Source organism: Thrips palmi, unplaced genomic scaffold (assembly GCF_012932325.1).
Source record: "Thrips palmi isolate BJ-2018 unplaced genomic scaffold, TpBJ-2018v1 HiC_scaffold_18, whole genome shotgun sequence".
In the NCBI taxonomy this organism is placed as follows: domain Eukaryota; kingdom Metazoa; phylum Arthropoda; class Insecta; order Thysanoptera; family Thripidae; genus Thrips; species Thrips palmi.
The window spans coordinates 19,883,854-19,899,566 of NW_023144627.1; the positions used below are offsets into that span (position 1 = coordinate 19,883,854).

Below are 15,713 nucleotides of genomic sequence, written 5' to 3' on the forward strand. Positions count from 1 at the left end.
CTTTCCGCTCCTCTCCACTCCGTCTCGTCCTTTCTCCCTCTGTACCTTTCTCTTGATCTCGTCTCCCCCCCCCCCCCCCCTCTCTCTCTCCCTAATTTCGGACAATTTCCATCCGCGTCGATACCCCGTGTCTTGTGTTCTGGGCGCGCGGCGCACGGAGTATCGCCAGTCGGTTCCCTTCGTTCCCTTGCCCGAGTCTGTCAGAAGGGTGGTCTACCTTCCCGGCGCAGTGTTAAAATGGTGATAAAATAACCCACGGTGCGGTGGAGAGGCTATGGACGATGAGTTGCCTTCATATTCAGCGCAAGCTAAAAAAAATCCCAGTCGAGGGGGAAATCACTCTTAAAAACTGTGACCCGACTACTCCCTACTACGTTCTATTACGCTATTACAGAAGGCTTATTACGCTCGAAAATATCCAGATTTAGGCTAAAATCAGACTCTAAATAGGGAAAATTTTTAAAAACTTGGCTATTACGCTATTACTATTACGCGTAATAGTAGGAATGGGTGACCCGACTATTACGCGAGTGATTTCCCCCTCGATCCCAGTTTTTCGCTAGACAAATACTGTTTTGAGCCGAAATCGTCCTCGAAATAGTGTCGGGAGTCTTTGGGGAGTGCTTCAGCCCAAAATACTCTAATTTGGATGAATTAAAATTTTTGGCCCAAAATGGATCAAAACTTTTTCGACGAAAATGGTCGACCACCTCCGATTTGTCTGAAATTCATATGGAACCTTCTCATGGGTCTAAGAAACAGATGCCCGGTGCTCAGTGGCGCTTCACGCATTCTATTTGGCGTGAAAATGACTTTTCCCGTGATGCTAGTTGAGCTCTGGTGCGGAGAAGAGGCTGTGGACAATGGTCTGCCTACCTATCCGGCGCATGTTCAAATAATTTCATTTATTGCGGGATGAAGTCTGTTTAGGGCCAAAATGGGCCTTGAAATAGTTTTGCTTCAGAGTTGTGTTCAGAGTTGTGCTTCAGCACAATGGAAAAAAAAGAGACATGTTCAAGCAACCAAGTATTTTTATTGTACACAATCGATACACACTTTGTAACAAACTGATATGAAAGACACTGAATCATAAAAACTATATCAAGTTACAAAAGGGAGAAACAAAATCTTCATCATAAATTAAAACAATTACTTCAAAAATAAAAATAAAACACAGAACAAAAAAAAATGTTTGTTTTATTTTTCAAAACAATATTTATACTAGACTTGCCCCTCCAGGGCCTCAGAGGCTGAACAGCATGAAGGACTCGCTCAACAAAAAGTTTAACCCACAGTTCATGTGACAATCAGCAGATTGACAGAAGATGCAAAACGCTAAAATAAACTAAAACATTGTCCACAAAAAAGAGTTGGTGATGTGCATTTTTAAAAAGTAATTAACCACAGTAATTTTAATGATACACTTGGTCTATGCATTTTGTGCTCATGGTATCCCACAGTATCTAAAATAGATTTAACAGCAGCCCAATTCCAATTCCAGACCACAGCTCAGTCTCTGTAGACAATCTTGTGCATTAACACAATCCGAACCCAAAACACGAATCGGGAAGATTGCAGGTCCTCTATTTCATTGTCACATTTTCTTTCCTGACCCACCCTGGACAATACACAATTATAACAAAACTCAAGACAATTTTCAAAACGAGGAAAAGAGAATACTTGCATGGTAGAACAAATTAGCTAACTGTAACTTCCACGTGAGGGAAGAAAACATTTTGTCAGGTTTCAACAGAACTGAAGGGAGAAATGGAATTTTATACCTGAATTTTATTGACTAGGCACACATTAGTTAACAAGGAGTTTGATCTATGGAAAAATAGAAACATCTGACCAAACAAACTGAAACACCTAACTTAAATAGCAATCAAAAATGGGCATGATGATAACCATTTGGTCACAATACAAAACTAAACATATGCACATTTCACTGCAACCATACATTTCTTAGTTTACAAATGAACGCTGGGCTCATCATTCACAACAAATAATTTCAGTGATTTCATTTTCATAAATTAGTAATAAAAATAACAGTTGCAACAGTGGAATGTGTTGGACATGACAGATTCAATTATACAGAACAATTGGTAGCGTCAAGCACTGACCCGAAGGGTTGATTATTTGTCATTGTCAGATTTTCGCACTCAACAATACTTTCCATTGCAAGAAAAAATTTCTGAAAACAATCCATTCAAAGCAATTGCTGCATTTAAAGGACCACTCATAACAAGTTATTTTAATGAAAGGACGCAACAAATTTACAGCTTGTGATGGAAAGGTTACACCAGAACATGAAGAATAAAACTGCAAAGATGGACTTGCAGAGATTTATGAAAGAGACGGATGGATACATAACTACTAATCAAAATTTATGAACAGCTTACAATCGCAAGTGACGTTTTGTTTTAATAACCGGGTGCAAAAATATAGGCTCATTTCTTAAGTTTCCAAAATTTGGTGTGAAATAATCAACAGCTTAATGGCTCTAAAGTCTTCACTTTTAGTCATAACAGGTTTTCTTTTTCCAACTACAACACACAACAACTGGAAAATTGCTTTCACAAAAGAATAACAGGTCTCCTCTTCCTTTTTTTTATTGTCCACTACCACATAAGAAGCAGTGAGAAAATACTTCAAAACCAAAATAACCGATTATTCAATGGATAAAGCTTGGAGGGAAACCTAAGGTGGCACAGTACAATTCTAAACAATTTACCATGACAGATCATTTTAGAAAATCATCCACACAAAACCTTATTGCTGGCATAGTTGTTGGCCACCAATAAAAAATTTTAGAGTAGGGCCAAGGAAATTAAATTATGTCAAACCTCAGGACTGAGGAAGGAGCACAGACCAGAGGAAAAGAAAGAAATGTGCAACAATGACATTCAAACAATAAGTTGAAACCAAAAAGAAAGCAAGAACATTGCCTCATCTTGACAAAAAGTATTGATGAAGGTCAAGGTTCATATATGAACGCAACATATCTGGAGGAAAGGCAAGAGAGAAATATTGCATAGGTAAGTAAAATTTTAGAACAATCTTCAAACTCTTTAATGGTGCAGAAGTTTAACTCCATTTAAGGACAACTTTCTGCTCAATCAAACACTCAACAAAAGCATCAGTCTTTCTTTTCATAAAAAATAGGCCATACCACTCTGTCACTTGAGAAATTCAAGATGCCACAAAAAAAAGTGCAAGTCAAAGAAAGAGCAAAACAAATGTTTCAATGCAAATTGACAATACACATTGTTGGAATGAGCAGAACAACCTTCTCACATTTGCTGAATGTAGTTACAGTTAGAATGCAATTTGTGGTTGTCAAAATCCATGACTATCATGAAAGCTGCATAAAACAATAGTCTTTTTTTGGCTTTGCTTTTTTTTCTTAATTTCTTTTTCTAAACAACACAATTTGTCAGAAAAATTGCAAATAAATACCTCCGACAAATATATTTTCAATAGAAAGAAAATGTAACAAAGAAAATGAAAAGATGAGAGAATTTTATCAGTCAACCCATTCCACACAAAAGGCTAAATGAGAATTTGTGTGCAAACTAAACACAAGAAAGCAATAATGAAACAAACAAGAAAGAACTAAAGCTGCCTACAGCTAAAAGGAAGAAAGGGTCTATTAACATAATATACAAGTGATCAGTTTAAATTATGACAATAATATTAGATAACATATCTACGCAATCAACTTATTATCCATCAGTAACGATGTTAAATGATTAGCAGAGAATGCTGAGACTTTGCTCACCCAGACTAATGTAGGCCTAGCATTTCAAGTAGGCAGAGTATAGCGACTTTTTGCAGTCTATAACATTAACAAAGACTAGTAAATACCAAAATTAAGGGAAAAATAAAACAACAAAAAAATTATGAAGAATTTGTTGTCTGTGGACAAAATGTCTCTCAGCTTAGAATTCAATACACTACATACACATAATAGGTTACAATATCAAATTGACAGTAGCAATGTCTACACGAAAACTTATTTTGTGATACTTAACTGCTACAGAGAGACACCGTCTTTACCAAGTTCACAAACACACAAATACCGAAATTTGTTGCCGACCAATCAACAAGATACAGGGGAGGGCTGTTCCCAACAGTGCAAAGTCACAAAACTGACGAATATACTTTGAGGACATGGAGCAATCACCTACAATTAAAACAACTTTAAGAAGCAACATGAGAAACTTTGAAAGAAATAAAACATCCAATGATAAGCTTGTTTCCCTTTACAATCGAACCTACTATCAACATTTTATCAGTCAATTCTCAATTTCAACGGAGAAACAACAAATTTTCTTCTCAAACCAATCTGGTTGTTTGCAATTTAAATTGCAGTTCCCAAAGATGTGTAGGAACCCAATTTTTGTAAGTATAGATCACTAGCAATAAATCTTGAGCACACCCCACCCCTAGGTCCTATTGTTCAAACTTATCATCAATCAACAAATGACAAAATTTACGGAAAGGATTCCACCTTAACAATGAAAAATGAGGAAACGACAATGTTTGCATCCATTAGCTTAAACGCAAACCAAACATTAGCAAAACACCGGATATAAATGAGTCAATCCATCTCGATAGAGGCTCATACCTCAAGCAACAGACTAAAATATCTACAAACAGAGAAAGCGATCAATCTACATCACACACATTGAAACACAACTTTTGCTGTCCTGTCACAAAAAACAGTTTTCTTTTGTACAACAACCCTGAGAAATCCACACAAGTGAAAAAGGAGAGGTACAAATTGGACTGGCAAGACAGGACAGCATAATTAACGATTAAAAAAATATTCACACTATATCAAATCTCTTCTACAGTAAGAAAATGAAGAACATTGAGAGTCTATGTAACAGCTTGGTGCAAGGAGGAGCCATTTGCAAAACTACAAAGTATTAACATGTCACCTCTAGCACAAAATATGTAAATTTAATCCCAGGCCACATTCCACCTCCGGCCCATGATTGTTCACGCACACAGGTAGAGCTTCAAAGGCTGGACCTGCTATGGGATGGATATTCTACAGTAACTGCACTCTTATGCATTCACTAAGTAAGGACAACATGCCCATAAGATGTAAATTCTTTAGTCAACGAACACCCATGTTAGAGAGTGGTAGAATTTACAGGCCCACAAAAGAACATTATTTTTTTTAAAAAGTGTATAGTATGCACATTCACTGTCACAGTCAAGTCATAGACAGGCCTGGGTAAGTTAAACAATCAAAGCATTCTGTATTATCTACTGGCAGTAGTGCTACTGAGGCTTAAATTTTTTTGTCTTACGAACTTTTGATATGGAACACAACAATTTAATATTTTAAAATATACAATAGTCATCAAACACTTCCCTACTATTAAGAATGCTTATATTAAACATCACCATTTTGATTATCATAACGTAACACAAATAACAAATACTGAGCTCATTTAAGCCCCTGTTCAATGTCAGTGCTATAATAACTGTAGAGGAATGCCCTAGTCTTCACAGAACCACTATCAGTGAGTAATATTTAATCAAGTGGACAGCAAACTTGACAGTATGGTCGGTAAATAAGCAGATTTAAGGATAAATCTGTCCATGTAAAGAGCATGTGACAAGTTGTGAAAGCTTTGTTGGAGGAAAATAAGTGCTAAGAAGTCAGGAATGTGACCCCTGAATCACAGATTGGCACAAGTGGAACTAGCTCTATGAATTATGAACATATGAGCATTTCTAATGAATGGCTGAAAGTACAGGCGACAGTCTGGCCAGCAGCTTCAGCAGAACAGTTCCTAGTTAAATTGGAAAGAGAAAGCAAACATGTATACTTCTGACAAGTCTTTTATTTCAAACAATGGAAGAAACATCAACAATAAAACAGATGCAAACATTACTATTGGTATAAAAACAAACTTTAGAATATGTGAGTCTTGGTAAAGAAAAATGTTAAGGAGCCAACAGCTTTGTAAATTCATTGTCTTCAGAAGTCTGATAAGATAAGCAACTACTTAACACCCACGAATTCAAATTAAGAGGGGTGTCAACTTGAGGCAAAAGGACCATCACCAATCAATGCACAATGTCACATGTTCCCAACGTTAATTGACACTGACCTCGCTCTCACCAACGCAATTGCATCAAAGAAAAAAATGTCAATTTAACTCTTCAAAAACAACCAAAACAGAGGCATTAAAACCAAAAATTACCTCAGTGGTTTAAGATGTTCAACTAACTTGGGGAAAATAAATCTTATCTTTTTTTCATACTTAACTGGTCAATGCAAATGAATTTGAATGACAACAACATTAAACTTTTAAAAACGTCTCCTAAGCCTATCTTTTTCAGATTCAGTCTTTCCCTTTGCAAGGAATCATGCAACAATTTCTTGGCAAACCTCTTTGTACTCAAGCTGATAATAGAATTTCTGACATTGTGAACATTGGCAAGAGGCATTTTAGGCAGAAAGTGCCTTATCTGTACACACACACATTGTTTGGCAAACTTAAGCTAACATGAAGAAAATATCAAAACTACTTATTGGGACAAATGGAGATAGACAAATTTCCTTTACATACATACATACACACACACACACACATTCTCAAACACTCTTTAAACAACCAGAGTTCTGTCCCTGCATGTTTGGAAAAGTAAAATACCAATGTGAAATACCAAGACAGACACAGCAGTAGTGAGTAGACGTAAAAGTTAGAGCAAATACAAAAAGTACAAAAATACTTGAAAATATTACATACCTACAAAGTGAGCGGTAGAAGACCGCATCAAGATCTTTTAGCAAATAATGAAGTTTGGCTGCCTTGGCTGTCATGTGAATCAATTTACAACCTAGCAAGGTGGAATCAAAATGCAGTTAAGAGAGAATATATGTATTTCACATTCAACTACTAACAAGGAAAAAACTAAAAATGCATTAAATTAGGTCAAACAAAAACAATTATTGCAAGGAGTAATTTGAAATTAAAACAATTTAAGACCAGCACACTCACTGAGCTACTTAACCAAAGCTAAGGATGGCTATAACACTCAAAAACAATATTATCTACCTCATGCTCATGAAGAACCAGTTAGTGTTGGCCTCGGAAATAAATCCACATTTGATATTGCCCAAGGAACAATTGGGGGCAACTTCCTGGCCAAAACATTTCACGTATTGCTCGATCAAATCAATAAAAACAAAACTAAATGGAACAGAACACATCAAATTGAGCATATATAACAAAAAATGAAGAAAATGGGCTTTTCTTCATGAGAAGTTTTGGCCACATCAATGACTTAAATTTGCAGATCTCAAATTCAATCTATCGGTCTCAAACCCAAGAGAATGTATCCGTAGAAGTCATAAAGGTAAGAGTAAAAATAGCATGGATATTTGACCACAACCAACTGGCTTACATCAAGAATTACAAAAAACCTGAAATGTGGTAGCTACTTCTGGTATGGTAACTTATACCTCAGTACAACGATAAAACGAGAAAAAAAAAGAAAAACGAAAAAGAAAAACAAAGATGTGATGGTATTAAAATGGTTTTACAACAGTCCTATTGATAACACAAACAATCTCTTGGTTTCGAAAACACAAACAAGTAATACTTTGACCATACAATCTCAATCTAACTACCCAAAGTGCTAGTCCAGCACTTCAAGTACAACTCGTGCAATCAAAACATCAGTGATAAAGAAACTGAGCAGAAAAAAAAAATAACTTCTTCGTAACCGACTGCGTCTTTTATCTTAAACTCTGGCAGCATACTTAAAACAGGAAAAGATTATTTGACAAATGAGGACTAATATTGCAGTGCATCAATAATCCAACCAGATTCTCTAAGCCAAACTTAAAAAAGATAACAAATAAAAATAAAAACAGCATTTAATAGAAAAGCCTTTGGATACTTTGTAGCAATCCCAGGCGTCATGGAAGGTAGGATCTAACACATATTAGAGTGACTAGCATGCGTCGGCCATGGCCGGTACTTCACATACTCCCCAAGGGCAGCATAACAAAAACAAACCAAACACTGCACATTATAAATCTATAGCAGTCTTAGGAAAAGAAAATAAAAAAAACAACATGGAGCAGTGGTTCCTCTCTTTGGATTCCTTGCATTAAAAATCTTAGTAACCTCAACTAATTCCATTTCACTTTGAAAACATGTGAAAATGAACTTCTCATCTCAATTTACAGTGCAAGAAAACACAAACAGCATATAATAAAATAGAGCTTGACTTCTGCCAAACATGTTTCTAAGGGCCAGGCACCACTTTTTTAACTCCAGACAAGTATTCAGCAAATGCTAAGAGTTCCCTGTTATATAAATTTCAAAAAGTTTTTGGTCAAAACAATGCTGCTGGTTCACTGACATAAAAAATAACAATGATGCATGAAAGGAAATGCCTAAAATGTGTGCCTCAGCTTCACAGGCAGGGCAATGCACACCCACCAACTAATGAACCTTTCAACACATTCTTAACAGTTCAAATTACAAAACTAACTATACCTATGTCTAACAATTATGTCAGGGAAGAGAATCACTACTTGAGAGTTCTACAAAACAATATGTAATATTCAGCAAATCTTGGCACACCACTCCTGATAATATGCACTAACAAATACGGAATGGTTTGTGAGTGGACCAATTTCCACAATTTCTTAAGTAGAAAAATGCAACAATGGAGAGATCTTTCCATCAGCATGCCCGCCCAGACGCCAAATAAAGAAGGAAGAAGGATATGTTAATATAAATACAGCAACAACAACATCAATAACGTTGTATGAAACCACACACATTCTTACCTACAACACACGTAGGGAAAAAAAACAAAGTTCCATTAAATAGCACCAGCTTGATAGCTAGGTAAACTAACATCTGGAATGGGTGAATGTGCTCAACAGTGAAGAACATCTTACTTTCAAGCACAAATAACGGACAAGTTCAACATCAGGGTAATAACCCAAACAATCACATGTGCAATGCTTAGATAAGAATTACATAAGATTCCAAAACTTGGCAAGTCTCGCCAGGAAAATTCACAGCTTAAGACACACCGGGCGAGGTTAAGTCACTTCAGTCTTGCACTTTGCACCGTATCACGATGAAATGCAGCAGAGCAGTTCCCTCAAAATGAGAGCAAGCTTCAACAGCACATCAAATAGTCTAGGGTGGTGGCCAGAGCACAAACATTCAACCTCCTCCTTACAGGCCAATGGGAGGCACCTGCACATAGCGGTAAATGTACAGACGGTAATCCTTGCTGGCAAGCACCACCGACCCATCATCCATTAATGCAACATCGAAGCACTGGGCATGCTTCACCTTGGACTCCAACGCAGACACCAGTTGGCCATCTTGGGTGAAGATGGTCAGATTGAAGTTGTTGTGATTGTCAGCAATCAAAATTTCTCCAGCAGCATTGATGCCTACTCCAATGGGGTAGTTGGTGATGCCTTCTCCACCAATCTGACGCAGGAACACTCCTTCATAGTTGAACACCTTCACACAATGGGCACGATTGTCACTAATAAAGATCTCCTGCTTGTCATTCACAACTACACCATTGGGGAATTCCAGATGCTTGGAGCAGCCGAACTTCTGAAGAACGTTTCCAGTTTGATCAAAGATAATTACTCGCATTACTTTGCACTCAACAACAACAATGCGGCCCTTATTGTCCACAGTCACACCGCGTGGGTGCTGCAGAATGTTTGCGCCAAACTTGCGCACAAACTGTCCATACTGGTTGTAGATCTGAATCTGGTGAGTGGGTGAACGCTCAGTGACAATGATGTCACCAGATGTGCGCACAACAGCAACTCGGTTGGGATAGAGGAGCTGACCATCCCGTTTGCCACATTCGCCAAACTGGAACTTGAAGCGACCTTCTTTGTCAAACATCTGGATACGGTGGTTGTTGGTGTCTGCCACAATGATGTCATTTTGAGCATTCACAGCAACACCACTGGGTTCAGTAAACTGGCCTTCCATCACCCCAAATTCTCCAAACTTGCAGTGGTAGATCATTTTCTGGCGCTTGATCTGAGACTTGGGAGGGAACATGGAGGTGGACAGATGGAGCTTGGAAGTCAAATCCATGACGTCACCATGGCTGCCCGATGACAGGGAGTAGTGGTCGCTGCCACCATTCTGGTAGAGTTCACCTCCATTGGACCACTTCTCATAGGGGTTGATTCCATTCAGGTTGAGGTCACCAAGGGTGGAAGAAAATGGGCCCAGGCTGTTGGCTGAGCTGAATCTCTTGGAGATGACGTTGGACTCGTAAGGAGAAGCAGTCGGGCTTGGAGAGGAGCCCAGGCCGTTGCTGTATGGACGATCCAGCACACCATTCAAGCCTCCATTCACTCCGTTCATGCCATTGTGCATGCCACCACTGCCGTTGATGGGGATGGGCGTTCCGTTCGCAGATCCATTGGTGATGGTTCCATTGGCGAGGACAGCCCCGTTGGTGGGCCGCGCGATGGGAGGCTGCTTGCTGGGGCCCACATTCACTTCAGAGGCCGATCTCACATATCCAAAAGTGTTGCGAACTCCGACCTGCAACACAAGAGCATTCTGTCAGATAACAGATTAAGATTACAAGGAGAAGGCAGTGTAAATAATAAACAAAATTGCTTCATGAAATTAGAGAAAAAAATAATTTACCTGGATTGCTTGGTAGTTGGATACAAATTCCAAGTCACAAGCAGCGTTTGTCAGGCTTGTATCGGGATTGAATGATGCCAAAGCTAGGAGTTTGGAATCCAGCAACTTCTTGAACATGAGAACTTCGGCTGTGCTGGCATATTTGGTCAATCTCTCAACAAAGTCGCAGGTCTGGTAAATTTTGTCTACTGTTTCCTGGCCCTTCTGATTTAGGACTGTCAGTGCAACCTGCCTGGCAGAAAATACACTGTCCAGCTCCTTCAGCAACTCCTGCTTTCTTTCTTCCAGCATGGATCTGTAGAACTGGAAGGTCTCATTTATTTCGTTCTGAGCCTTGTGGTACTGGACAGACAGACGACCTGAAGAGTGCTCCAAGTTCTTGAGCATGTTTCGAATGTCTGTTGCCTTCACTTTCCCCTCTTGTACTGCCTGGCTCATAAGTTCAACCTAAGAAGGAAAAAAAAGAACAGAAAGTTAGTACCATTCAACAGAGCATATTTAAATGTTATCAGAGTCAAAAATTAAATGAACTTACTTGCTTAGGACCCACATCACTAATGTGCTCGTAGTCGTGAATGCCATTGGGATGATCCAGCATGGTGCATTCTTTGCAGATGGGTACGTTGCAAGAGCGGCAAAAGTACTTCAGCGCATCCGTCTTGTGTCTTGGACAGAAGACTACTTTGTCTACTGCCGACTTGATCTCCTCCTTGCCGCCGTTCTGAAGTTGCAGCTCACTGAGATTCATGACTCTATGGCCCTCAAAGCAGTGCATGAACTGATGAGCCATCACGCAGTTGGGGCACAAGTAGTTGCTGCAGTCCACACAACGTGCAACTGCTTCAAAATCTGAGCCTCGGCAGCCTGTGCAACGAGGGTTGGAAGACTTCTTGTCGTCTTCGTTGATTATATCACCCAAGACACCGGCAACAGAAAAATCTGAGAGGAGACCAGAGATTCCGTATGAAGAGAGGATGCACTCTTGCTGACAGGTGGCGCAAGTTAACTTTTCTGGGTGCTCTTGGTTTCGCTCCAGGCAGGATTCGCAGAAGGAGTGGAAACAGGGCAGGACCTTCGGGTTGGTGTATGTATCATGGCATAATCCGCACTTTGTGTTGAAGTTGGAGCTCAGCACGTTGAAGTTGACACTGCTGTTGCTCGAAGACGAAGATCCATTCACTGTGATCGGTGACGAGTTGGGCAGAGACTGGGGTGAGAGCGAGCGGAACTCTGACTCAATCAAGGATTCGATGGAATTGGCAGCTGGTATGGAGTCCAATGAGGAGGTTGGGGAGGCCATCTTCAATTCACCTTCATCCCTGCAACAAAAGAAACACAACATTGAAATCAAAATTGAACCAGAAAACAATTTTAACAGAAGTTCGCGCTCCATGGAAACCGCAAAAGCTTGATTCATGCAGCTCATGACTCAAGTCAGGGGCAAAAGTACGTTTGAAAATTTCCCGCCGCTTCCCCCACCCCTCCACTGAGGCCCCAGCCCCAGCGCGGCCCGGCGGCGCACAACGGACGGATAGCCTAGCCGGAGACAACTACATTCAGAATTTACACGCAACTCGCATCGTAAATCACAACAACAGCAGTCAATTCGGTGCTGCGAGTGAAGATGTCAGCTAGGGCACTCGCCGGCAACCCCGTCTGAAAGTGCCGGCCGGAAATCGCGCCAAACCCGACAAAGCCGGGCCGGCATGGACAAAGGACCAACATTGCATCCACAAGAAGCCGTCAAAACGTGACCACAGGCAACGATTCACGTCAAAAGCGGCGTCCAGACACAGCCAGCACCCACGCGCACCACTCACAGTCACAGCACCGGCCACACGTGGTGGCAAGCGGGGCAAACGCGCCGCCGAGATGAGGTTACCTTTGCATTGGGAAGACTAACAAAGAAAAAACAAGTCGATAAAATTTTAAAAACAGCACGACACGCTGTGCACGCAGTGGGCGCACATCGGCGTGGGGCGTAGAGTTAAGGGGTTAAAACAAAACTGGTGAATTGGGATGGAGTGGCACTGTTGGCTTCGCGCTTCGCGCCTGTTCCGACTCGCACGTTTCCAACCGGGCTCCTCTCCTACCCACACGGCACGGACAAAGCACACTGGAGGCCAGAGGCGGGTTGAGGCCCCGCGCGGCGGACGGACGGACGGACGGACAGCCGGCGCGGCGAGCAGACGGACAGACAGACAAGCCGATTGGCGGGAGTACCCCGCACTCCCCGCCCGCCCCCTCACCCTCTCCCCGGCACGCTCGCCTCGCCTCGGGAGCCCCGGCTCGGCTCCCGCTCGGCTCGGCCCGCCGCGGCTCGGCTGGACCGACGAGGGGCCCGGGCGACGCGGCGAGACGAGACGAGGAGGTTCGGGACTTCGGGACCGGAAAGGCTGCAGCAGCCGACGCCGACGGCGGCATGGCGATGGCGGGCCAGAGCTGGCCAGAGCCAGACTCTGCTCGACAGGACAGACTCGGCTCGGCGCGCTAAGAACCATCAAGAACACGGGCAACATGGGCCCCATGGCCATGGCCAGGGCAGGCAGGTAGACCGCGCACCGCGCCAGGCCGCCACGCCACACCGTTGCCAAGCAGGCCCACCTACACCCGGCTCCCCGCCCCGGCTCCCCCCTGTTCGAACACTGACCAAGTCAAGGCGGCTCGGACGAGCCAGGCGCGCGGACGCAGGACAGCGCCGCGACAGGGGATTTTCGATTTTTCTCTTTTCCATTTCCCGCTGCTTTTCGGACTCGAAGGCAGGCCAGCAGTTTTTGTGCGGCCGGCGTCCCCATCATCTATGCCGAATCCTCCCTTTGCGGGCCTGCCTGGCACGGCCTGCCTGGCCGGAGGACGAGGACGACTCGAAATTCCAAAAGATAAACGACGTGTCTGTCACGCTAACAATGAGGTGCGATGCGGCGTGACCGGGGCTCGGCACGGCGTGGCACGGCTCGGTGCCTCGTCTCTCTCGTACCCCTGCGAGACGCCACACGAGTGCGACGAAGACAGAGCGACGAAAGCACTGCTGGAAATCGGGCCTTGCTTGAAAAAATCACGTTCCTGGCGGAATTCCGCGTTGCACAGTGGGCCAGAAGACCGGTGGAGGCGGCCAAAACCCCTAAACGCGTTTTGTGCTCCATAGTCCCTAAACAGGACTCGAACCGAACGTGTGACCCCACCAATGGATTCCTCGTTCGGAGAGCAATCCATTGGTGGGGTCACACGTTCGGTTCGAGTCCCATTTAGCGACTCTGGAGCTCAAAACGCGTCTAGGGTTTTGGCCGCCTCCACCGGTCTTCTGGCCCACTGTGCGTTGGCGTCGCACAGCCGGCATGTCTCACCCCCACACAGTGGAGCATCGATCCCATGCCAAATCGGGCATCGGAGGGCGAAAGACCGGCCTGGCCCGTCCGTTCACTTTTTGGAACATCAGTAAGTCGTCCAAGTCACCGGGACCACGACGCGGGACGCCGGGACGCCCTGCGCGCCCCCAAGCTGCCCCTAGCCCCCTAGACGTCGTGACGGTGGTGACGTCATACCTGTTGCCTAGCAACGCTAGCAACCCCCCGCCGCTTGTTACCAGTGTTGCTGCTCCCTTCCCACCCTTTCCCACGGCGTCTCCCCGACCCCCGTCCCCTCGAACCCTTTGACACACGCTGCCTTGGCGCTGCCTCAACGCGATCCTTGTGATCTGGAGGCTTCTATTTTGATCCCGGAGGCCTGGAAAGTGCAGCCACATTCTGTCCCTCTCGCACCCACGGGGCGCCCCGTCAGGGAGTGAGTGCGAACTGCAGCCCGTGGCGTTCTTTACAGTGGATTCTTCCACTGAGGGCAGTGCGACGCAGTGAGACGCAGTGCGGGGCCGGCCGGGGATTCTCACCTCCTCTCTCTTTCTCTCTCTCTCTCTCGCTCCGAGTCGCCAAGGTCGAGAAGATGGCGAGGGACCTGCATGGAGCGTCGCGCTGTCTCTCTCGCACTCATGGGCCGGCCCGTGTTAGGTGCGAGAGAGACAGAGCGATCGAAAAGACTGCTGCAGGCGTTTGAACAGGCCCGGTTAAACTGTGAGAAAACGCCTGCAGGTGTGCTTGCTTTGCGCGTGTGTGTGCGCGTGTAGGATGCGGGCTTCCGAGAAATCCGATAGCCTCCGGTGGCCTGTCTGCTGCAACCGATATCCTGCTGGCCCTGCTGGTGCGCAGGAAGGCTGCCCTAGGCCCTCTAGTGCGGCAGTGACAAGAGGCGCATGGACTGCACGGGGCTGTCATGGCCGGCCCTGCAGGTGCGAGAGAGACAGAGCGACGAAAACGGCTCTGGGAATCGGACTGCTGCGCTCCGGCATCCGCGGCCAAGCCAGGCCAAGCGGCCATGCAGCCAGACTCTCGGAGTGCTCGGCCTTGGGGAGGGTGCTGCGTCGCTTCCCCACTCCCCCACGCCCCCGAGCAGGGCGAGCAGGGCGAGCAGCCCAAGCAGCAGACTCATTCCGAGAGTCGTTTTCGTCGCCGTCTCTCTCGCACTCGTGGCGCACCCCGTGGAGGTGCGGCAGAGACAGAGCGACGAAAACGACTCTCAGTCTGCAGGGCAAGCAGGGCGGTAGGCGGGCGAGGGCGAGGCAGTTCGAGGGGCCCCTCCGGTCGCGTCCGGGAGTGCAAGTGCGAGAGAGAGGGCAGGCTCGGAGGCGGCCCCGCCTGCCCCGCCACCCAGACAAGCCGCCCGCTCCACTGCCGCCCCAGCTTCCCAGTGTGCCTGCTCAGGCTTGCCGGGCTTGCCGAAACAAGAAGCAAGTGGCCCGCACCGCACAGTGGGGCCCAGGCCCACCACTGTAAGGGCCGCAAGTTCAAATGGGATCAGTCGGTGACGAGTTCCAGCCGGCCAAAGTGGCCAGGGAACCGAGGGGGTTCGGCTCATCAAAGTTCCGATTTCTCGCAAACGGCGGGACTTGCACTCACATGCCCTGCCCGGGCCCGGGGACGCCAGTTTCAAAATTCAATTTCCAAGGCCTGCTCTACCTCTACCCTG

The 15,713-nt window shown here is 44.7% G+C and overlaps 1 protein-coding gene across 7 annotated transcripts in view; it reads right to left on the reverse strand.

The window, feature by feature from the left end:
* Positions 1-1,013: 1,013 nt before the first annotated feature.
* Positions 1,014-15,713, reverse strand: part of LOC117644236 (brain tumor protein) — a 60,508-nt gene continuing 45,808 nt past the window's right edge. For 3 of the 7 annotated variants that reach the window (XM_034383509.1, XM_034383506.1, XM_034383512.1), the window contains exons 2-4: positions 11,233-12,016; positions 10,698-11,144; positions 1,014-10,607 (exon numbers count right to left, since the gene is read on the reverse strand). In XM_034383509.1, the coding sequence (XP_034239400.1) occupies positions 9,234-10,607; positions 10,698-11,144; positions 11,233-11,997 (2,586 nt within the window). In that variant the 5' untranslated portion in view covers positions 11,998-12,016 and the 3' untranslated portion in view covers positions 1,014-9,233. Of the gene's footprint in view, positions 10,608-10,697; positions 11,145-11,232; positions 12,017-12,420; positions 12,440-12,517; positions 12,831-15,713 lie in introns of those variants that run through there. The other 4 variants (XM_034383508.1, XM_034383505.1, XM_034383510.1 and 1 more) reach the window with 4 other exon arrangements.